A 24,224-nucleotide genomic window follows, 5' to 3' on the forward strand; every position below is an offset into this window, starting at 1 on the left:
AATGGGGATTCGATGATTAGATACCATGAAATCGCCAGATTTGTTTGCCCAGAGAGTAATTCTGGTCACAAAAATGTACCTGAGATATTGAAAGTATTGTATGTGTTTGTGTGTGCATGTGTATGTGTGTTTATACCATGCATATATGTAGGTGTATACCTATAAAAACCACAATTTGCAGGTTTGAGTCTCAGATCTGCCCTAGGCAAGTCTTTGCACGTTCTTTCTTCTGCCTCAGATTCCCTCTCAGCTGTTTCAGCAAATGAGATCCATTAAGCTTAAAGTCACTCTCCTGTAATTCGGCAGAGGCAAATATGTTTTCATAGTGTTCAGCAAATATTATTATCCAGTATCCTCCCTGGCAAGCTTGTAGTCCTTCCCGGCTACATAGGACTCCCATTCCTTCCTGCTTTGCATCCACCCCCCTGCATTAATCACTTGTGTATTGCCTCCACCTTCATAGCCCATCTCTGTGATGGAAGAAGAGACTTCTGTTGAGGGGTAGTGAGAGGGGCTCTCCCAGGATGGCTGTTTTGCTGCTCTTCCTGCTGGGAAGACTAAAGCTTCAGTTGGACAGGGTGAAATATGGCTACTGGAGTGACAGCAGCTGTGTCTAGAGTGGCCTCGGATCCTATAATTACATCTCTCTTTATTACAGCTGCTAATGGCCCTCCAGGATGACAGAAATGATAATAAATTAACAGATTATGTACTCCACTTGCCACAAATTATGTGTTTTCCTTCTCTCCCTATCCCTCTCTCTTAAATTCTGGAAGCTACTGCAGTAGGAGAGCATGACATCCCGGGGCAAGGATGCCTCAAGGTATTTTGCCACCTGAGGCAATGGACCCACTTACCCCTGTTGCCCAAAGCCCAAAGCCAAAGCAAATAATTTTAGCACATGAAGCAGAAAATCCCATCTTTCAAGTATGCACCTTTCAAGTACATTTTGTTTTGTTTTGAAAAAAGACATCATAGTCAGAAATACTAGGATTTCTGACAGTAGTTCATGGATGCATTAAAGTCCAGGAGGGGAAAACTGGGTAAAAACTAAAAATAAATATGAGCCCAAATAATTTTCCAATGGATCATTGTTTTAAACAGTTGGGTGCACACTTGAAACATTTGAAGAAGACCTAAATGAATAAATAAGTACTGATTAGGGGGCTTTCTGAATGGTTTGAATATTGGATGTCATTTCGCAAACTGGAATTGCTGCTCTAAATTGTGAGGTTTAGTCTGACTCAGAATGGATCATATCCTTTCTGTATAAACTACACTCACTGGACTGTTTCTGTAGCTTGATCACTGTGGTTGGGTCAGTGATTGGATCACTGTGATCCAATGAAAATGCTTGCCTTTGCTAAGGGAGAATCAAGTACAAACTGGCCCCAAGACACCAAAATGGTGCACAGGTTTGCTTACAACAATTGCCTTTTGGAACTATCATGTAAAACTTCCCCCCAAAACTGGCATGGTCCATGGTCATGGTGGGTAGGGAGTCTTGAAAATAGGATACCAGCAAGAGACTTTGCCAAGCTGTCATACACAGTGAGAGATTCCCAGAGAATCAAAACATTGTTTGTACAAATTTGTCATGAGATAGGAGTGAAGTAGCAGTAGAAGAGAACAATTGTCTTGATACTGGGGCAGGAGGTGGCTGTTTGAAGACATGCCGGCCAAAGCATGGGTTGCCAAGAGAAGCATCCTCTAGCCTCATTATATTTAGTCTAGCTCTCTTCCATCTGCAGACTTGCCAGGAAAGTGTTGGGTGTGTTGTTGATCTCCCGGGTGTCCCAGACTCCTCTTCAGCTGTCCTCTTCTTTCTTCTGGCACTTCTCCCTAGTGCTTTATCGATCCTTCCCTCTTACCCATCAGACCTCACGCACGCACACATAACACGTGACGGCTGATTGGTATCTGTTAATTAATGTGGCCTGCGGCCTCTTTTTCTATTCAGTGGCCTGATAAGGGAAATTGGATGTCCAAGGACTGCCATGCCATTATCACCTCTTCCGTCCTCTGGCAACACAAACACAAAACATGGTGTAGTGATAAATAAATACCACTAACCCATCCCTTTGCCCTCACTTCCTTGGGCTGAGATAGCTGCGATAGAAAAATAGAACTCCCCCAACTAGTCAATACAGCAATCACCAGCTCTTTTGTTAATTGCCGGGCTGATAACAAGAGAAATCAAATGATCCTCACAGTCACTGGCTTCCTTGGTCCAGATGCAGGCACACAACTGCCCGAGTGGAAGTTCCTGGGAATAAAGGCATCTTGCTGAGCATAAATCACTGCTAGTTGGTCTGGAGCACCTGGGAGTCAGAGCTAGTCAGTTTAGAGAGAATGGTGGGGCAGCAGTGATGCACTTGCACCAGGAGGAGGAAGAAGAAGAGGAGGAGGAGGAGGAGTCTCATACATGACAAGTGTTTTTTTCAGGTTTCTCTGCCAGAGAGACTGTATATACCAGACAGAACTTGAGAAAGTTCCTTTCTTGTGAACATGAGGTCCTTTTTTCCCCCTCTAGTGGCAAAAGGTGTAACCACAGATGATCTGAGACTATTCATAGGTGCAATTAATTTGAATATTTATTTAAATCACAGCCAAAAAGTGGGGGTGGGTGGGAATAAGAGTCATGAAATGAAGACACACTATAAAAGAAATCAAAGAAAAGTCAGTGAATTTCTAATGCAGTATAATACAGTGGTGAAAATGAAATGTGCAGAGCAGAACAACATGTATTTGAGTATCAGATGAAATTACAATTATGCAAAATTAGCCACAGTTAGCCCTTTTTATAAAACACTGCATTTGCCCCACACTTCCACCAGCCTTCTAGTTGAAGCTCACTGTGTTCCAGCTGCTTGGCCTAAAAATTGAGAAAGAAAGATATATAGCTACTAGAGATGGGGACAAATCCAAAAAATGGAGATTCGTTTTGATCCGTTATTTGTCAAAGTTAACAAATCAATGAATACAACTATAAGAATACTCTTCAGTGAATCGATCTGTCGATTCATCTGCAAATTAAGTGGCTATAACACTGCCCCCCCCCCGATGATCTAGAGACACCATATTTGTAGGGAAGCTTCCTCAGACACATTTCTACAGCTCCTGAAAGGTTGGTAAACATTGATCATGGACCACTGAGTTATATAGTCACAAAGAGGACCCCCCAGGAAAGCTCCCCCCAGGTACTTAGAGGCTCCAGAATCACCAGAGCTTCCTATGTCTTTCCCCAGCATGCCTGCCAACTTTGGTGAGGTTTGGATATTGGGCCCCACCAGGAGAGTTTACCACATGGCACAAAAGCCCATGACATTGAGGGAGTTATACAGTGGTGCCTCACACAACGATGTTAATTGGTTCCAAAAAAATCAACGTTGTGTGAAACATCGTTCTGAGAAACACCATTTCACATAGGAATGCATTGAAAACCGGTTAATCCGTTCAGTGAAAATCCCCATAGGAAACATAGTTGAGTGAAACAATGTTTCCTATATTGGAATGTATTGAAGCCGACTCAATACATTTCAATGCCTTTGCGAAGTCCTTTTTCGCTCCTGAAAAGTGTCTTACAATGTTTGGACGCTGTTTTAAATGATTGCAATGGTTAGTCCACCTCCTGAAACCTATGCAAACTGATTTTTGTGTTGTTCTGACACTTCGTTAATTTATGATGATTTTTTGTTTTTTCCATTGGAAACCATTAGACAGACCATCCAATGGTTTCCTATGGAGAAAAAACAAAAAATCATCATAAATTAACGAAGTGTCAGAATAACACCAAAATCAGTTTGCTTAGGTTTCAGGAGGTGGACTAACCATTGCAATCATTTAAAACAGCGTCCAAACATCGTAAGACACTTTTACAGGAGCGAAAAGGGAGATCATTGTGTGAAAATCCCCCATAGGAAACATCGCTGTGTGAGGCAGCAAATTTAACAGAAAAAGGCATCGTTGTGTGAATTCATCGTTGTGTGAGGCACTCGTTGTGCGATGCACCACTGTATTTAGCCCCAGCAGAATGAGAGGTCCCTTTGGCAGAGGCATGCATGAGGCATCGAGTTTGTCTTCAGCTTAGCACGACATTACATTTGCCAGCAAAGTAGAGTTTGCCCTCAGGAGGACTGGAGGCAAGGAGGTATTTGGCAGCATAGCAGGCTTTTTGGTTCTCTCAGGCACTGAGGAAGTTGGCAGCAGGAAAACGGGCTCTTTTGGATCCATCGGGCACTGAGGTTGTTGGCAGCAGCAAAGTACCATGTCTTGCCCCATCGGGGCACTGAGACAACAGGCAGCAAAGCAGATGCTGGTCTTCTTCAGCAACATCAGATTTGCCTGCAAAGGAAAGGTTTTTGCCCCCAGGAGGTAACTGAGGTTGCTTGCAACTTCCGACAGCACCATCAGATGAACAGGATTGGTGCTACTAACAGCGGTTAATCCACGGGGCCGCGGGGCTGTCGGAAACAGATCAGCTCTGCAATATGAAGCTGGGCAATGGGGCGACAAAGATGCACGTTTAGAACTAGAAAGCTGGGGATTGCTTGCAACTTGGCTGCTGAGACCGCCAAGATAAAGATAGCCCTTGGAGGTTTTGGGGGGCTTAGACAGGCTGGCCCCCTTGGCACCAGTTGAAAACCAGATGAGCTCTGCCATCTGAAGCCGGGCGATGGGCTGATGGAGCTATGCCTGGACAGGCTTTGGGTGGGGCAGAGCAGACAGGCCTTTTGGAATGTAGCCCAAGTGGAAGGAGCTGCAGGATAAGGAAATTGTTCAAATGGCCAGCAACACCATTGACTTTTTGTCCCATCAGGCACTGAGCGTTTGCAGCTGGAAAGCAGGCTTTTTGGCCCCATCGGGCCACTGAGGCAAAAGGCAGCCACAGGAGACTCTGGTGTTCTTCTTCTGCAACATCACATTTGTCTGCAAAGTTACTTAAGTTTGTCCCCAGGAGGCAACTGAGGTTGTCAAAGCAGCAGCAGCAGCAGGAGAATAGAGTCCGACTGCAAGGTGCTACTAACGGCGGTTATTCAGGGTGGCCGCTGGGCTTCTCGAGTGGAAGATCAGCAGTTCGAAGCCATGCAATGGGGTGACCTGAGCTCTTGTCCCTTGTTCCTGCTTCTGCCTACCTACTGAGTTAAACTGCTGCTGGGCCACTAGGCTTGTTGATTGGAAGGTCTGCCAACCTACTCAGGCAGTAGCCCGGGTGGGCTTTGGAGCACCGTGTTGGCATGGGATGGCCGGACACACATTGGGTGGGGCAGAGCCGGGTCCTCTTGGCACGGGGATGCCCGGACAGGCTTGGGGGGCAGAGGAAAAGGAAGAGGCAGAGGCAAAAGGAAGGAAGCAAAAGGAAAGAAGACTCTTGTCTTATTCAGTGCAAAGGTACTTCAGTTTGCCCCCAGGAGGCAACTGAGGTTGCACAACAACAGCAACAACAGATGAATAGGGTGGTGCTACTATTGTAACGGTGGTTAATCCCCAGGGCCACTGGGCTTCTTGAGTGGAAGATCAAATCCATGCAACGGGGTGAGCTGACCTCCCATAGTTTGTTCCAGGTTCTGCCTACCTGAGGCAGAAGGAAGCTGGAATGAACAGCCAGGAATTAGGAATGAAGCCTGAATGGACTTTGGAGCACTACTGTAGCCCTTTGAATAAGCAGGCAGGTAGGCAGGAAAGAACTTGGTCCGATGAGCCAACTTCACTCAACCAAGCAGTTAAGATTTTGAAAAGCCCTTGGCCTGTTTCTTGGCACAGAATCAGCAGCAGGCAAGTCCAAGGCAGCTGGAGAGGGATGCAGGATTTGGGGCCAACATGCCCAAGGAGGCTGGAATTGATGCCCGGTGAGGTGGTGGTGGGGACACCAACACAGGTTGCACACAGCAGCAACATAGACTGTGGCACTGCGGGTTAAACTGCTGAGCCACTGGGCTTGTCCATCAGAAGATCAACACTGCAGTTTGAATCCGTGTGACGGGGTGAGCTATGTCTCATTGCTTTTCACTCTGCTTCTGCCAGCCTTCTGGGACAGTAGAGAAGGCTAGGAGGCTAGAATGAACAGGCATGAATAATTGGAATGAAGCCCAAGGAGGCTGGAATCATGAAATACATATAAATATGCATTTCTGAGATGTTTCAGAATAAATGAATCAGCGGATACTGATCCTGGAGATAGAGAAGGACATGTCACACACAGCACATCTCAGGAGAAGATGTGCTGTAGACAGGATGGAGTCGCTTCTGTATGCCTGCCTACAACCTCTTCACCAAAGCCATGGTCCGTGGAAGAAGGGAGGATCCTGGTGCTACAGCAGTCTCCAGGGACCGATCGAGGGCATGAATCAGGGGGATGACCTGCCCCAGGCTTGCCGTATAACCACACAAGATATCCGTGGTTTCCAGGAAGGGCTTGAGCACCTCCACCATCTGTGAGAGGGCCAGCCAATCTGTGGCACTGATGCCCATGTCTTTCCCTCCGGGCAGAATGGGCATGGAGGACATGATGTCCTCCAAAACTGCCTTCTGCTCCACCAGGTGGGACACCATGGTGTAGGTGGAGTTCCATCTGGTGGGCTGGTCTGTCAGGACCCAACTCCTCCTGCCTCTCATGCAGCTGGTGGGCAGCTTTCAGGCTGCGGGAGAAGTGGCCCACCCGATGGCGTCATTGCTGCAGGAGTGCCTCCCCCTCCAGTGCCCACTCCTGCAGCGTGGACAGGAAATCATCGGTGATGTTCCTCCCCATTGCCTGAGCTTCCATGTGCCGCGCCTGCAGCAGAGCAGACCTATAGCCTGGAGGCAGGACAAGGGCCTCTCCCTGCGGCCCTGTCGCCAATGCCCTGCCACTACTCAAGTCCTCTGGCTGCCACCAGTGGGCTGTGAGTGAGAGGTAGCCGTGCTCATCTCCGGTCCACAACTCCACTCTGAAGTGCACCTTGCGTCCCTGTAGCTGTGAAAAACGGTCACAGACCACCTCCCTCACAGAGTCATAGAGCGAGGGCAGCACTCTAGAACTGAGAGTTCTCCGTGAGGGGAGGTCATACCAGGAGCCAAAAAAATGTGGCAACCAGCCTTCCGCAATGGACAGTGGAAGTCCGAGCAGGGCAATCATCTTGGTGACAAGACAGGTGGTCGCCTGCTGGGCCTTGCTCTTTGATCGCCAGTTTAGAGTCATGGTGGACCCAATGGGTGCCACTTCGTGGAGCATGGTCTGCCTCATGCTCCCAGCTCCAGAAACCCCTGTGGCTGCCCTTTTGAAAGGAGGCACCTCCTCCTGCCTCCCCTGGAGCTGCTCTTTTCCCTCTCCCAGATGGGGTGGATAAAGTGCCTTCCCTGGACAGGAGCCTTGGGTAGTGCCTCTCCAGATGTTGGCAGAGGGCGGTGGAGGACAATTGCCTGTGGTCTGGCACCCTCCGGACCACCGCAAGGCAGGTATTGAAGCGTCTAACTCATTGTAAAAACTGAAGCTTCTATGAAGATCAAGGCAAGGTAAGGCCTAAAGGCCCCAGAGCAGTCAAAATCTGCAAAAGTAAAAATTACATGAGAAAAAGTGAACTGAAAAGCATCTGCATGTGAACATGGATGTTACTTGCATTTTACTTCACTGATGCCCCTAATTTTTCCAGCAGTCTGGTTAGCTTCCTTACCTGCACTCTTAAAATTCAGTTCTGTGTTGGTAGATGGCAAGTTGGGAGAAAAAGTGCATTGAACCAGTTTTCTTTATTTTGAGAAAGTAAAATCAGCCTTTTGTCCTGCAGCACATGATGTGACCGTAGCATCTTACCAGGGTGCACTCTGGGCCTGGAGTCACTGAAAGTATCTAAACTTTTAGCCTGCCCATAGCGTTCAGTTGTCTTCCAGCTCAGCTACTATCTTGTTATTCCAGCAATCGTGTATTTTGCTCATTCCATCATGCAAAAGTCCAGGCTGGGAGGAATTCTCTAACCTTTTTGCCAACAGGAAACAGTCAGTTGTGCTGTGTATGAAACAAACCAAGGATTTCCTTGATGCCATTCCATAGGCAGACCAATCCACAGGGCAGTAGTCCGTTCCATAGGCCACAAATCTATAAGCCACTTTCAATCCACACGTCCACAGGCCTTCTGTCCAGTATATCTTTATGCCGAAAAGTTGGACCTGATTAACATCTTGGTGTACAGCTACTAGAATCTCAGCACCAGTGTGACCAGTAGGTGGGGCTACTGGGAGTTGTAGCCCTACAAGTAGCTTTTTCAAGCTTGGGAACCATTATACCCAATTGCTGTCCAGGGATGAAGTAGATTCAGCCTCTGTAGAAGGAGCACACACACCGTCAGCCAAGTAAAGTCTAATGCTCCAGGAGCGGATTCCCCTGGCATGTATACCTGATGTGTTAGTCCAGAAATATTGGGCATGGGTTTTCTGTCGGTAGTATTTCTGCCCTCTTTCCCTTCCCTCCAACACACATATACACCAGCAAGGACTATTGTTTCTAGTTCTTGTTGTTGAGGACACTGGTGTGAGGTATGTTTATACCAAAGAAAATGCCAACATTGTGAAAATGGGAAAATGTCCATTACAAAAGTAAAGATTTTTAAGAAGCTTTCTTGAGTAAAATGGGATGTTAAGAAAGATTGACACCTGTTTGACTGTGAGATACTTGTGTGCTAAATTATTCCTGGCACCTTTCTTATATCTGTAATTAGTAGGCATTTTTGTGAATCCTTGGATCATTATGATATTTGAGAGAAAATTTGAATATGAGATGTGGCCTTCTCTAATTCTTTCTTGTGCTTCACAGTGGAACAAAAGTGAAGTAGGCTCCCAATTTGGCTATCATGACTGCTTTTATTTTTCCAGTATGGACTATTCATTCTTCCCCTCCTGTTCACGTATTTCAGATTTTGCAGTTGAAGAGCATGGGTCAAATTTGCAAACACAACAGTTCTTTGATGGGTCCATCAAAATCCAACTTGCTGTTGGTTCTAATCAGACATGGGTGTTTGTATTTGTATCCAGTAGACCAAGCGGAAGATCTAACATGAGATGGGTTGAACTCAATAATGGAAGCAATGGCTGTTAGTTTGCACGAACTTAGTGGAAAAGACAATATTGCTAGGAAGGGGGGAGCAGCAGGAAGAGAAAATGACCTAATAAGTTGGTTTGCAGGATCTGAGCAGAGCTCTTAATGGTATTTTGGAAGTCTGTAACTCATATAGAGCGACAAAAAGGGGTGGTTACCTCCCTTTTGTCTCCCTAACCTTAACCCCAATGTTCTTCTCTCACTCTGCAGCTGTCCTTGACTGCTGTTGCTGCTGCCTCCTTACTCATGAATAAACCATTATAGATAAAATCAAAATAGAAATAATTTTTTTAAAAAGACAAAAACGTGGTGGCACCTTAAAAACTAACTTCATCAGACATAAGAGCTTCATCAGACATAGAAGGCTATGCCTTCAACAACTACGAGTAAACCTGGTAAAATTTGCTTTGGGATTATTCCCAGCCACAAATCAAAGACACAGTAATTTCACAGCTTAAATGAGTAAACCTATACTAGTATTTATTTTTTTAAATAACTTTTTAGATATTTTCACAGGAAGGAGTTAAATGTTTGGCCAGGAAAGAGTTAAATATTTTCTTTCACAATCATTGAATGGGGTTCTGAGTGGCAGGGGCAAAGGTTCATTCCATTTAGAATGTTGCAATTATAAGAGAAAGCCCATGGAAACTCATAGTTTTTCTTGCTTTAAGATCACTAATTTCAATATGTGTATTAGAGCCACGAATGGCTGAATTCCTTCCAAATTTTTAAAAAAGTGGCTGACCATTTTTAAAAGTATGCAATGTATTTGATCTGTTTCAAATCAGTTGTAGCTCAATGTCACTTGCTTTTGCAAGGGGATAAAACTGTGCTGCTTTTTAAAAATCATAACTTGATAACATGTTGCCCAAACATCTCCAAATTTGGCATAGAGCAAGAGCACACCATTTGCTAAATCTCTGCCAAATTTGGTGGTGATCTAAAGTCCAGTTTCATAGTTATAAATTTTGTTTGGGGTATCTCTAATTTTTGAGTTGGCTTACAGAATGCTGAATCCTGTCAGCACAATATATTGGTGTCCTGGGCATCAATAATGCTGTTCTACAGTAACAGGGAGGGAGGGCTTTTGACAGCGACGGAAAAGGATTTATTAAAAACTGCACATGGTAATTGGCCCACTTACATTTTGTAGATAAATCCTTTTAACTTAAACAGCAGAATCCCTATTATTTTGTTCAGTCTGTCAGCTAGGTGTCTATAAACTGAAAAATTGGTGAAGAGATAACAGTTTGGTTGTTGTGGGTTTTTCGGGCTTCTTGGCCGTGTTCTGAAGGTGGTTCTTCCTAACGTTTCGCCAGTCTCTGTGGCCGGCATCTTCAGAGGACAGTTTGCTGTCCTCTGAAGATGCCGGCCACAGAGACTGGCGAAACGTTAGGAAGAACCACCTTCAGAACACGGCCAAGAAGCCCGAAAAACCCACAACAACCATTAGATCCCGGCCGTGAAAGCCTTCGCGAATACAGACAACAGTTTGTGTGATATAATCCCTGTGTGACTGGTCAGCCATGGATGTGGGTAATCTTAAGTACTTAACCAATTCAAGTAAGTGGGTGCTAGGTAATCAAATCAAACCTGAATTCTCCTAAGAAGAAAAAAATGACTAAACTGGAATTATTGTACTTTTTGTCATATCATGAAAAGACAAGATTCACTAGAGAAAGAAATACTGATGAGAAACATTGAAGGTGGCATGAAAAGAGAACGACTATGAGATTTCACTCATTTCACACGCTAGCAAGATTATGCTTAAAATCCTACAAGGTAGGCTTCAGCAGTATGTGGACCAAGATCTCCCAGAAGTAGAAGCTGGATTTCGAGTAGGCAGAGGAACTAGAGACCAAATTGCTAACATGTGTTGGATTATGGAGAAAGCCAAAGAGTTCCAGAAAAACATCTACTTCTGCTTCACTGACTACGCAAAAGCATAGTCTGTGTGGACCACAGCAAACTTGAAGAAATGGGAGTGCCTGACCAGCTTATCTATCTCCTGAGAAATCTATACGTTGGACAGGAAGCAACAAGCAACAGTTAGAACTGGATATGGAACAACTGATTGGTTCAAAATTGGGAAAGGAGTATGACAAGATCTTGAAGCTGAGGCTCCAATACTTTGACCATCTCATGAGAAGAGAAGACTCCCTTGGAAAAGCCCCTGATGTTAGGAAAGTGGTGAAGGCAAGAGGAAAAGGGGACAACAGAGGATGAGATGGTTGGACAGTGTCATTGAAGCTACCAACATGAATGTGACCCAACTCTGGGAGGCAGTGGAAGACAGGAGGGCCTGGCATGCTCTGGTCCATGACATCACGAAGAGTCTGACACAACTTAACGACTAAACAACAAATTACATGCAGGCTTCAGTTTATATCAGGCCCTACCAGTTTAGCTCAAGTGGTTTCCCTCTAGCTTTGTTTCTCTTTATCTGATCCATGTGGTGTCTGTATTAATACGTTTTGCAGAAATATTTGGGTGTTACAGCTCTTCAAATGACTAGAGATGGGCATGAACCAGAAAAATGGCGGCTTGTGGTGGTTTGTGCTTCATGCCAATCCACGATCCATATATGTTTTGAAGAAATGAATCACAAACTGGTTCATTTTTTTTAAAAAAAAATGTTTGTACCTTGGGGGCAGGGGAAACTAACCCCCCCACCTCGTCTGCCAGTCACCTGCCCCGTTCCCATTGCTCCATCACCTCCCTGCCTTGTGCTGCCTCCTCCTCTTCTTCCTCCTCTGCCATTGCCATCTTCATGGACTGTGGCCCAGCTTCCCTTCTGGGAGCCTGGGTGCTGTCACACCTGTCATGGCCCGCCTGTCAGCTGGCAGTTGTGCACATGCATAGAAACCAGCAGCCTTGCTCCCATGAGCCAGGCCTGCTATCTCTGTGCATGCGCCGAGATCCCGGTTGATCAAGGAGATCAGTTAGGACCCTGGTGTGTGTGCAGAAGAGAGCACCCAGGCTCCTGGAAGGCTATGCTGCTGCCACCAGGATGACAATGGAGGGGGAACAACAAGTATGAGATACAGTGGGGTCTTGACTTAAGAACGGCTTGAGTTAAGAACATTTTGACTTAAGAACCGCTCTCATAGGAAAATATTGACTTGACTTAAGTACTTAGATTTGAGTTAAGAACTGAAAAAAACCCACGTGGGAGGCAGGGAAAGTGCAAAATTTGAACTTTCAGTTAACTGTTGGCCAGTGAAAAGGATGCCTGTCTGCTTCCTCACTCCTCCCAGCGTTTAGAGAGTGGATTGGAAGTCTTCGGACTGCCTGGTACTGTACTGCCTGGACTGTATTTTTCCTGCCTTCCCTGAACCTTTCTTGACCTAAGAAAAAAAGAAACAAAATATCCCCCTCTAGTGGTCGAAGGCGGAATAGCAGCTTCCCATTAGTTTCTATGGATGGAAAAGAGCAGATACGGATCAAATGATTTTCAATGCATTCCTATGGGAAATGCAGATTTGACCTGAGAACTTTTTGACTTGAGAACCGCCTTCCAATACGGATTAAGTTCTCAAGTCAAGACCCCACTGTAGATTGACTCAGTAAAGGAAGCCCACAGCCTTAATTTTACAAGAGCTGAGCAGGATTGTTGACAACAGGACATTTTGGAGATCAGTCATTCATACGGTCGCCATAAGTTGGAAGTGACTTGATGGCATGTAACAACAAGTACTCCATCACAGGCTTCTTTATTTTTTCCTCTCTTTTTTTGTACGATGAAATGGCTATAATTATCCAGACTTGTTGAAAATGGTTCCCTAATCAAATAACTTTTCACATGGTCTTTCCTCGAACAGAGGGATATTTTATTATTTATTCATTCATTTATTTGATTGATCAGTTTCTAGGCTTCAAAAGTGCTTCTGCTTGTGTATTTAAATGGACTTGCTCTTATCTTGTCCTGCCAGGCTTCTCCAATCTTTCCTTGGGGGACCAGATGAGCCTCCTGCAGAGCGCCTGGATGGAGATCCTCATCCTGGGTATTGTGTACCGCTCGTTACCCTACGAGGATAAACTGGTCTATGCTGAAGATTACATCATGGATGAGGAACACTCTCGCTTGACGGGGCTACTGGAGCTCTATCTGGCCATCCTTCAGCTGGTACGCAGGTATAAGAAGCTGAAGGTGGAGAAAGAAGAGTTTGTCACCCTCAAAGCCCTTGCTCTTGCCAATTCAGGTAAGGTTATATTCTGCAATAGACACAGTGGGGTTGGTGATCATGTAATATAAATGAGAGAGTAGTTGGAATACAGGGCTTAGCATTAGGTTGATGAACTTTACTTAAGGGCCATCTTAAAAAATTGTAGGCCTTCAAGTTTTGAAAATAGGGAGACTTCCATTTACAAGTCTCTTAGTTCAGCTCAATAAGGCACCATTTTGTCCAGCTTGATAAGGCACCAGGTTCATTAAGGTGAAAAAGGTGTCCTTTGCACTTCTTTTTTTTTTGCATGAAATGCCTGGGCATAGTTGGGTACTCAGTGAGCTTCTTTCTGTACTCCTTCTTTAAGTACTCCTTTGGGTGGATTTTCCTTTTATGCATGCGCATCACTCCAATGTCCTCCAAAAGAGCCGCACTTGCTTGTTTTCTCTTTGCTCTTCCACATCCACCTTTGGAGGACTGTTGTCAGCCCTCAGAAGCCAAGCGTTAGCCCAGTTTAAAGGGGCCAGAATGAATTAAGAGGACAGTGCATACTGGAAACGCTGATGCTCAAGATGATGACAGGATTGAAAAGTTGTTGCTGCAACGGCAGTGGCACCTTTTGCACCACCTGATCCTCCTGCTCTTTGGGGCAGAGCAATGGTGGCACAGTGAAGGGAGAGGGGACCTTGGTGGGGAAATGCCTCCAGACCCTGCCTGAGTCATGGAGGAGCAAGACAAGAGGGGCAAGAAGGTGAGGGAGGAGAACCAGGGAGGGAAGCCACAGGGAGGGCATGGGGGAGGTATTGTAATTGGGCTTGAGTGGGAGAAGATCTTCATTGAAGGGACTTTTTTTGGGGGGGGAAAGGTTGTTTCCACACCTCAAAAAGTAAATTAAACTCCCCTAGAACTATGTATTATTACATTGCTAGTAATGTATTAGGTTAGAATTATTTTCTGGAAAAAAACTATTTTAATGTGTTTCCTTTACCCCATTAAAATGTGACAGGGGAAACACAGGTTACTTTGCTATTATAAAAGCAGGTTGTGACTCAAAAAAGGTTAGGGAAACACTGGTTTAAAGCAAAAGGATCCTGGCATTAGAAAGAACCCAAAGACCATCGTATCCAACATCTTTTTCCATTGTAGAATCTGTCTTCTTCCCAGGCATCAGAGATCTAGACATATGAATTTCACTTGTGCTTTTCCCCATTTTTTAAGATTCCTGATTAATAGAAAAAGAGTAGTTTGTTATGTGTTGTACAAAAAGTAAAAGGTCTGGAATATTTACTGAGACAGAGTGTGACTCGCGTGCTCTTGAGTTCAACCTTCTTTGGTCTTCCAACGCATAGCCTTTGTGGAGAAAGCAATCCTTCGTTTGGAAGGAAACTCTCGTACTTCCCTATACTCATATAGCCTCTGGGACCCAATCTGGACTCAGCTTCATAGCGTCTCTGCCTTCTGATCCCACGCCTTGATCCTTGTGACAGCTGTAAGAAAACATAGTCATTGATTTTGTAATTAACCGTTTATCAATGCTATTGATAACAGTTCACAAATGGATTGCATGAAAATTATTCCCACAACATTAGCTTACTTTAAAAAAAGAAAGAAAGAAGCCAGCTGCCAAATTTACTATCAGCATCCCATTATCCTGTGTGCAAGAGAGAAAAGGCAGGGACACTGATGACAGAACTATTAATGGGAGGCTGTCTCTGGGAGTCCCTTTCAGTCTGTGCTGTTTCTTGTAACCGTGTGCTGTATATCTTCATTGTATAGAAATTAGTCAGGGAAAGTAACCACTGAATGTGAAAATGAATAATGAGGCTAAAATAATACAAAATATTCTTTCCTGCCACAGTGCCAATTTTGTTCTTAAACAGAAAGCACCTGAAAAACACATTGTAGAAAACGCCAGGGTCAAACGTCACAATACATTTATTATGTTTATTAGAGAGATGCTCCCCCAAGTGGTGAAAGGCTTCAATTTGTCATAAAAAATTATGTTGCCTGTGAATATATCTTGCATTTAGTGTGCTCTGTTTTGTGATTACTGACTGGAAAGCAAGCACAGGCTTAACTTGGAAGTCTTATGCTGAGGCATGCATCTTAGGGAATCCTATTATCCGCAGGGAAATCAGGCTAATCAGAGGCAATATGCTTGCCTCTTAGTGTTTAATTTGACTCTTAGTTCTCCAGCCAAAACAGCCTTGGCCTTTCCCTGACCATTTGCCTAATTCTGCTTCTCATCTCTCCCCCCCCACCCCGCTTCCACTTGACAGATTCCATGCACATAGAGGACATGGAGGCAGTGCAGAAACTCCAAGACCTTCTCCATGAAGCTCTTCAGGACTACGAGCTGAGCCAGCGCCACGAGGAGCCACGGCGGGCAGGCAAGCTGCTGCTGACCTTGCCCCTCCTGCGGCAAACAGCCGCCAAGGCCGTGCAGCATTTCTACAGCATCAAACTTCAGGGCAAGGTCCCCATGCACAAACTGTTCCTAGAAATGCTGGAGGCCAAAGTCTGACAGGCCCAGCCCCACCTGCAGCACTCGTGAAGCAATGCTGTAAAATGGAGATGTGGCTGTGGAACAGACCAAAACCAAGGTGGCAGCAGGCTTGGATCTCCAACCATTTATTATGGGGAAGAATTATTTATTAACGTCCACCTGGCAGCCCGCCAGCCTGTACCTCCCTCTGAAGATTATTGTGTACAGAGAGGAAAACTCTTTTAAATCAACATCACTCTTCTTCTTCTTTTTTTTCTTTCTTTGCGGGAAATCATAGAACAAGCTCTTGCACTTGCCAAGGGAACTAAGGGAGATTTTGGAGCCCCCACTTATCCCTCAAGCAGCTCTCTGAACGACCCGGGGCAGCTCATTCCTCTCTCTCTCTCTCTTTACCTTCCAGAGAAGAAATGTGGGGACTTGAAGCAGAGAAGGGTGAACAACAAGAGTGGATAAGATTCATAATGTGGTGGTGTGAAAGGAGATGAGGGGAAAAAATTATAATTATTATTTGCTTTGTTTCCAAGCACCAGGTCCAAGTTGTTTGTTTGGAGAGAAACATCACAGGAACCTCATAAGTCTAAAAAAAAATCTCCTAGGTTCAAACTCCTCGTAAAATATGTACATACCAACCCTACTATTTCTTTTGGGGAAAGAAAGGCCTAACTATGTAAGATATTTTGTGACCCTAAAGTTGTGTCCTTTCCCCATTCATGTGCAATCATAACATTCCCAATAGCGGTTGCTATAGAAGCAGGAGACATGGAAGAAACTGAAGACATGAGGAAAATCTCATGTAGAGAGAAGCTGTCTAGCACTTTTTTTGTCTCAAGGCTCTGTTTTAATGCTTTCTCAATCTGGTGCTCTTCAGAGTGTTGAACGACAATTCCCATAATCTGCCAGCCAGCCATACTAACTGGAAGTTATGGGAGCTATGTTTCAACACATCTTGTAGGCACCAGATTGGGGAAAGGCCGTTGTGTTGACTCAATCATCCCTTCCTCCTCTTTTGTGTGGTGCTATTTAAAACCCCTCTACCTCCTTACTTTCTCTCCCACTTCAGGGCTACAGGAATCCATCCAAATAGAGCAGGCCAACGTGAATAATATTCCCAAAATAGGGTATTTCCCACCTGTGTCTTTCATCACGTGGCTGTTGGTCTTTGCGTGCTAATAATTGGTTGTGTTCCTTGAGGGATAGAGGGGGGAAAGAAACCTCAGAAGGCTTTTGGGCTTGTGCCATATTAGGAGAAATAAACCAAAATCCTTTGAGGAAGATATTTAATCCTTGCTTTCGTAATACCTCCTGTTTTATTCCCATCTCTGTTTTAGGCCATTTGCTTGAATCCATCCCATGCCAATTGTGTAAGGTGCGGTAAAGAATCTTCTTTCTGCTGAGGGCCCATTCTCTCAGAGGTCACCGGCTGGGCCTGCTTGCTAGTCCTGCCATGGGATCAAAGCCAGCAGCAGTGGGATGCTGTGGTTCTCTTTCTTTCTGACCCCTGCTTTTTCCCTGTGTCCTCCTTCCCATCCAGGAAATGCCAGAGCAGGAACAAATGACTTATGCCAGAGGTCTGAACTGAAAACCTATGAAGTGTGGGTGTGTCTGTAAGCTTATGTGTGTTTTTGTGGTTCTCCTGGATTTCAGCAACGAGTTAAATCCATTGAAGCAGAGACAGCACAAGACTGGGGCAAGACCCCCCTCCCCTTATGTTACGGTGTGATGCCCCTGGCAGAGGCAGCATTATGCCCCAATAACCAAACCAGTGAATTTTACATAGAAGAGGAATAATCAAACAACATGTTAAAGGAGAATCAGCTTAAACAAGAATTGAAAGCATGGGTGGTAAAAATGCAGTTCCAAAGTGGGTGCTGTACATACTCTTTCCATCTCCTTCCCGGGGCAATTAGAACAGGAGACTTGTCCTGTGTGCTCTTAGACAGTTTTGTCCACATGGTGGCCAATGGACTCTTTTCTTCATGAAGAGGAAAGAGAAAAGGCAGAATCATCCAAAAATCTACAGTGGTTCTCTATGGTTTTGAAAGAGGGATGAAGAATGCTCTATAGTTCTGTGTAGCCACCTCTGGATTTAGCAATTTGCACTGTTGGTTTCTATTTAGGAGGCCAAATTGTGTACAAAACAAATATACAAAACAGTTAATGGCGGTTTTGTTTTTCAGTGACAAGCAGTTGATCAAGGCTGCTTAACTTGTTCTGTGCCTGCGGCAGAGTGGTGAGAGCGGGGCTGCTCAAAGTTTTCGGCTCTCGCATTGCAATTCCGCGCAGAGGATAAGAATGGGTGTCCTTCCCCATTATTCTGATTGTTTCCAAAATAGCTGACTTATAAGACCTCTGCCCTTAATTCTACCAATGGTGATCCAATGGTGATCCTCATTGTTCTCGAAGACGGCAATCACACATAGAGGAAGGGAGTGACCAAAGCTTAGTGGCAGATAGGACCTTGGAAAATATATTTTTGAGAACAACTCCCAGTATTCTTCAGCTAGCAGAGATGGCAACTCTAGTTGAGCATTACAGATGTGTTTGTATACAAAGGGGCTGAACTTCAGTCTTTTCAGTGCTAAGCACTCCAAAATCTCTGCTTGGATGGGTGAATCTGTTAGTTTTGCTTTCCTTCACTTTAAGGCTTTCTTAATATCAAGTTCTTTCCATACAGCTTGGGTTTTTTTTTTTTTTTTTAAGAACTAGAATTTTGCCAAGTTTTTATCAACCTCTCTACCAACTGGACAAAATAGCTACCCATACTTAGTACCACTTGGAAGAGCATGGTCCAAGGGGGAGATGCCCAGTCTTATGATGGGGAGGTGAGGTGCCCCTTCTACTTAGACCTTAGATTTTTGGTCCCTAGTACAGGTACTGATGCTTTCTGAAGTGCTTGCTTCTCCATGATTCAGAGTCCTTTCAAATGACTGAATCCTACAGCTGCATTGCTCCAAAGTAAACAAATATCTATAGACAGCCTACCTTCAATGAACATCATGTGACAAATGCATTATGGTCTCTTTTTTTAATGTAAGCTGTAGAATTCCTTAGCGTTTGGAGCTACAGCCAAGCAGTCTAACATAACCTATAGGATATGCACCAAAGGGGGGCTATAATAATAAGACACAGCAGTAAGTTGGCAATACATTTCAGTTCTTATAGGATGAGAGGATGTCACAGACCAGTGACTGATTGTAGCAGAACTTGAAAGGGTATTGGTGTGCATGTGCAAGAACATGTTTTTGTCATTATAGCCATTGACACAATCTTGGATTTATGAAGGCCAAAAGCCTTGTGGGCAGTGAATGGCTAATAATGGTTTTGACAACTGCAAATCCTTGTACAAGTATTGCTTCCATGATGTAGGCAATATCGAAGGCAACTCCCTAAGTGCCAACCCCAGGATTAGTTTAGGATAAGGCACGCAGGTAAGTGCCTTTGTTAGAAGCAAAACTTAAAAGCTAGCGAACCCAGCCCTGTCAAGGGAGTCGTATCATCCCTCTTCAGCGCCTACCTCCTGTAACCTGCACCATACCCTTTCCCTCCAAAAGCTTGGCATAGACATGCACACGTAAATGTCTTCCACTTAGAAACGCAACCTTTCTCATGAGCCTCGGAGGCAACTACTGCTGCTCATATAATTACATTCCTCTCTGGGAACAGAATTCTGTTCACCTCCACCTCAGTTTGATGGGAATCAATTCAGATCAATGGTGAGATATACCCACTCCACTTTTATCTCTGAAAACATGGGCATTACTTTGAAATTAAAATGTGAAGAATCTGCAGAACCATTAAAAAAGTACTGCCCATAACAAATAAAGGGTGTCATTTTGCTTTTCATAATCAGACTGACCTAGGCATTTGGAACTGATAAATACATATTCTGAAATCATGCTAAAATAAAAGTGAGAGAGGGAGAGCAGGAGAAAGTTATGGAGAGGGACCTAAGAATGTAAGTGACCGAGCTTTCTGCCAGTAAAAGTTCAGAGCTTCCACTTTATAGTCACAGGCTATTATGACCGATCGTGTGTCCAAAACCCAGCCCTGCTCCTGTGGCTCGATGATTAAGAAAAACCAAAAAGGAAAAAAGATGAAAAGCCTGTGTCATCTATGCAGGGCATCATAGTCCAAGAGTGAAATAAACAGTATCTACTCAACTATTATCTGCTCCTGAAAAAAAACACAGCTGTTAAATAACTAATTAAATACATCGTATTCTTGTGGTACAGGTCATTTTGAACAAACAGAAATAAAACAAATGTACGAATAAATCTTGGTGAGATGACATTTATTGAGTATTCTGATGCATCACTTCATACATTGCTTGGACATATTCCTGCCCAGTTTGACTAAGTCAGTCGGTCAGTCAATTGCTAATTGCTTTTCTCAGCTGGCTGAATAGATACCTGGCTGCGGAGCCAGAGCTTGGAAATTCAATTCCCCACTGTGTCTCCTATGAGTAAAGCCAGCTGGTGTAGCCTTGGGCAAACTTCACAGCGCCAGGATGCCCCTAGAAGAAGGGAATGATAAGCCACTTCTTTGTATTCACTACCTAGAAAACCCTGAAATGGTTTGCCATAAGTCAGGATTGATGGCATATGTTTATTGATTGCCTTTTATATAGTTGGATGTAAATTCTGGCTTGTGATAAAATTTTTCCAAGGGAGCAGAACTCTGAGTAAACAATGGCTTCTCTGGGGTTTAAGAACTGGAAAATATGATCACAAAAGGGCCACGCCAACAACTAAACATAAAAACAGAGAAATGTGAAGATTACTTTAAACACTTCCAACTGTACAACATAGATTTGCTGTTATGTGCCATCAAGTCACTATGGTGGCCCATAGTGGAATTTTGGAGGTATATGAGGTGTTCAAGGAGTGGTTTAGCCCTGCCATCCCCCACCACCGCCCCATGACTTTTCATGGCTAAGCAGGCATTTGAACTGAGGTCTTCTAACTTCTATCCCAGCACTCTGTCGGCCACACCACCGTTGCTTGCATGACATGGATGCAAGTGATATACCGGCAATTATGCGTAATTAAATGTTCTTTCATTCAAAACTGGACCTTAAGAGTAGTTCTAATTCTGCTGTGTTTGAGAGTACATGCTATTGGTTGTTCTGGTTTTTTTGGGCTCTTTGGCCGTGTTCTGAAGGTTGTTCTTCCTAACGTTTCGCCAGTCTCTGTGGCCAGCATCTTCAGAGGACAGCAACCTCTGAAGATGCCGGCCACAGAGACTGGCGAAACGTTAGGAAGAACAACCTTCAGAACACGGCCAAAGAGCCTGAAAAACCCAAAACAACCATTAGATCCCGGCCGTGAAAGACTTCGCGAATATATAGTACATGCTATCTTTAGTCTAAACTCATTCCAAGGACAATTTACACCAAGCTCAGATTCTAGAATGCAAAATAAAGAAGAGAATGTCTTTCGGGCACTCTAGAACCTGAGTGTGGTTTAAATGAAGCCCTTAGAAGGAGTTTAGACTAGAGATAATGCACCCACACACAGGGATTGATTAAGTGGTCTGAGACAGAAAGCAGGACCATACCTCATAGTGGCCCCTTCTTCCTTTTCAGTCTCTGGACTCCCACACCTTCTCCTGTCTCCCCCTCCACAGAGAGTTGGGGAACACTGGATCTTATTTTAATTTATTGGTAAATGACAAATGACTTCATTGGTTTGCCACCAAAATGAAACAATGCTGAACTGTAAATGAAAAAAGGGGGTGGAGTTCTCCTTCCGCAACCTCTCTTGTCATTCATTCTGTGGGCAGAAGGGAAAGCTGGATTTTTTTTTAAAAAAATGTAGTGGCAACTGACATACCATTTCAGTGGTTTGCCACCCAAGTGACATAGCACTGATCTGTTGGGGGAACACTTACTTACCAGTGCCACTTTGGTCCAGTACCAGCAACCATACATGCAAGAAAGCAAAGTAAAATGGAGCAACCCTACCCCTGCCTGAAAAAAACAAAAAACCTGTAGCCTCTGCCAAACACCCTAAAAAGTGTGGGTAGCCATGGATAAGGGTCAGGGTGGTTCATGGTTGCCTGTACATCAGGTAACAACTGGGAAAAAAAGTGAACAAATCTGTTCCCAATCTGATCCAAGATGTCAGCTAAAGCTCTGTTTGATTGTACAGTACTTATATACTTATCAACATTAAACACACACAGACACACAGACACACAGACACACAGACACAGACACAGACACAGACACAGACACAGACACAGACACAGACACACACACACACACACACACACACACACACACACACACACACACACACACACACAAACTACCAGTGAACATGGTACATGAAATCAAGGCATTCCCTAGATCATTTCCAGTAGCGGATTAAATCTTCATGATCATGCTTGTTCATTTGGCTCCTGCAGGAAGCCTTTGCCCTGGGGAATTCTATCAGCATAGGCCTTGGTTTGTGGAACATAGGAAAAAGCCTTCTCTGGTGCTGCATTCAGGGCTGTGGAACTCCCTGTCCCCAAGTGACCAGATTGGCCTTCACCAGACCAAATTACTTGATATCTTTGGGGACTTGCTGGGCCACCAGAATTCCAGCAGGATCCATCACTTATGCCTGTTCTAGTCCTTCTTTTTAGCCCCCAATGCTTTGAGCAGCCAAAAGCAGCTGAATCCAAGCACTGTATTTAAATGTCCCACAATCCACCCCATGTAGTATTGCTCTGAAGCACTGTGAAAAATTAAAATGCAGGCAAGACTTGGCTGCATAACATGCTTATGACCAGTGCTGCGCAATGCCACCCGATAGGCCCACTGATGAAGCAGAAGGTGGACTTTGCTTCACCCACTTCAAAAGTTGGAGCCAGAATTCGTTTTTTCTGGCAAGCTTGTGGTTTGGCCTCAGTTCTTGCTGTGGGATTTTGGTGTGCTTCTTTGTTTCCTGCTTACCTATTCTGTTATTTAACTTGGATTTTTTGTTATTGTTTATTTACATGGTTGCTCTTAATTTATACTGTTAGCTGCCTTGAATAAATCACTGTGGGTCCCAAAGGAAGAATTTATATTTATAACAGGATAGGCAATGCAGCCCTGCAGCACATACTAATCTGTGCCCTGCACTCCTATGTTCTCATGTTCCCACTCCCAGTTTTTAACTTTAAAAGATATGATCTGTACTTTCAGGACACAGAGATAATTTTCTCATGTTTTTTTCAGGTGACTTATTTAAACTCAGGTGAGCTGTTCCAAAATCAGAAGTGACTTTCAGCCACTTCCATCAACAAGGGTCAAAAATGTAGCATGTTGTCCTCCCCATGTCCTAGAAATCAAAAACAGGAGCTACCAGGGCCAGCGGGGATGCAGGCACAGGTAGAAACATGCCCACATGAGCTTTTGGAAGTCATCCACCACTGATTATCATAACAAAAGAAAGGGCATGTCTGGGGGGTTTGCATGCATGCTTGTCTCCATTATATTACCCAGCCCATGAAACACAGCCAAATGAAATGTGAAATAGACAATAGTGCCCCAGGGTGTTTTAAAATCAGTTTTACTTTCAGTGAATTAAAATTAATCTGTAGCTTGCAGTACCAACTTCAGTCATTAGGTGGCTTCCTCAACCATCACAAAAGGAAGCAGAAGTCAGGTTTAGTACAGTACAGTGGTGCCTCGCATTGCGATGTTAATTCGTTCCGCAAAAATCGCTGCGGAACGAAAACGTCGCAATGCGAAATAAAAAAGGCCATAGAAACGCATTAAAGTGCGATTAATGCGTTCCTATGGGCTTAAAACTCACCGTTCAGCGAAGATCCTCCATAGCGCAGCCATTTCTGATGCCTCTTAAGCGAGGAATCCGTCCCAGAAAACAGCGGGCGGCCATGTTTTTTCCCCGGCGGCCATTTTGAAATCGCCGATCAGCTGGCCAAAAATGGTCACTTTGCGATGATCGGTCATCGCAAAGCAAAATTCCCCCATAGGGAACATCGCAAAGCAATCGCTTTTGCAATTGCAAAAAAATGCGTCACAAAGCGATTTCATTACTCAACGGACCGATCGCTGTGCAAGGCACCACTGTATATCCATTTTTCCAGGGAGCCTCTTAGTAGCTCCAGTGGGTGCTTCTCTCGATGCCAACCTCTTCCATACTCTTGGGCCCTACTGCCTCATAAGAGAGGAAGAAGAGTGAGCAAGAAAAGGGCTGAATTAGCATCTGGGTGGAGGAAGAGAAAGCCCATAGGGGAGAAAAGTAGTGGGAGAGAAAAGAAGAAAAAGAGCAGATGATAAGAGAAACAGGATGAGGTAGCCCAGGAGGTGTCTTGCTGTTTCACACTTAGGCGCTCTTTTACTTTCCTTCTGCCAGAATGTGGAAGCCTTGGATCTCAAAATACATTGGAATATCAAGTACCTTAAGATTCAGTATGCTTTCTGAGGTGAATCATAACTCAAAACTTCTGGAGGTCCAAAGGCATCACACCTGTTCTACCCTCTCTGGGCAAC

At 44.4% G+C, this 24,224-nt stretch overlaps 1 protein-coding gene across 3 annotated transcripts in view; it reads left to right on the top strand.

The window, feature by feature from the left end:
• Positions 1–19,345, top strand: part of ESRRB (estrogen related receptor beta) — a 147,621-nt gene extending 128,276 nt beyond the window's left edge. For all 3 annotated transcript variants that reach the window (XM_072986462.2, XM_072986460.2, XM_078392995.1), the window contains 2 exons: positions 12,997–13,266; positions 15,510–19,345. In XM_072986462.2, the coding sequence (XP_072842563.1) occupies positions 12,997–13,266; positions 15,510–15,754 (515 nt within the window). In that variant the 3' untranslated portion in view covers positions 15,755–19,345. The remainder of the gene's footprint in view (positions 1–12,996; positions 13,267–15,509) is intronic.
• The last annotated feature ends 4,879 nt before the right edge of the window (positions 19,346–24,224 follow it).

Source organism: Pogona vitticeps, chromosome 1, assembly GCF_051106095.1.
Source record: "Pogona vitticeps strain Pit_001003342236 chromosome 1, PviZW2.1, whole genome shotgun sequence".
Lineage (NCBI taxonomy): Eukaryota > Metazoa > Chordata > Lepidosauria > Squamata > Agamidae > Pogona > Pogona vitticeps.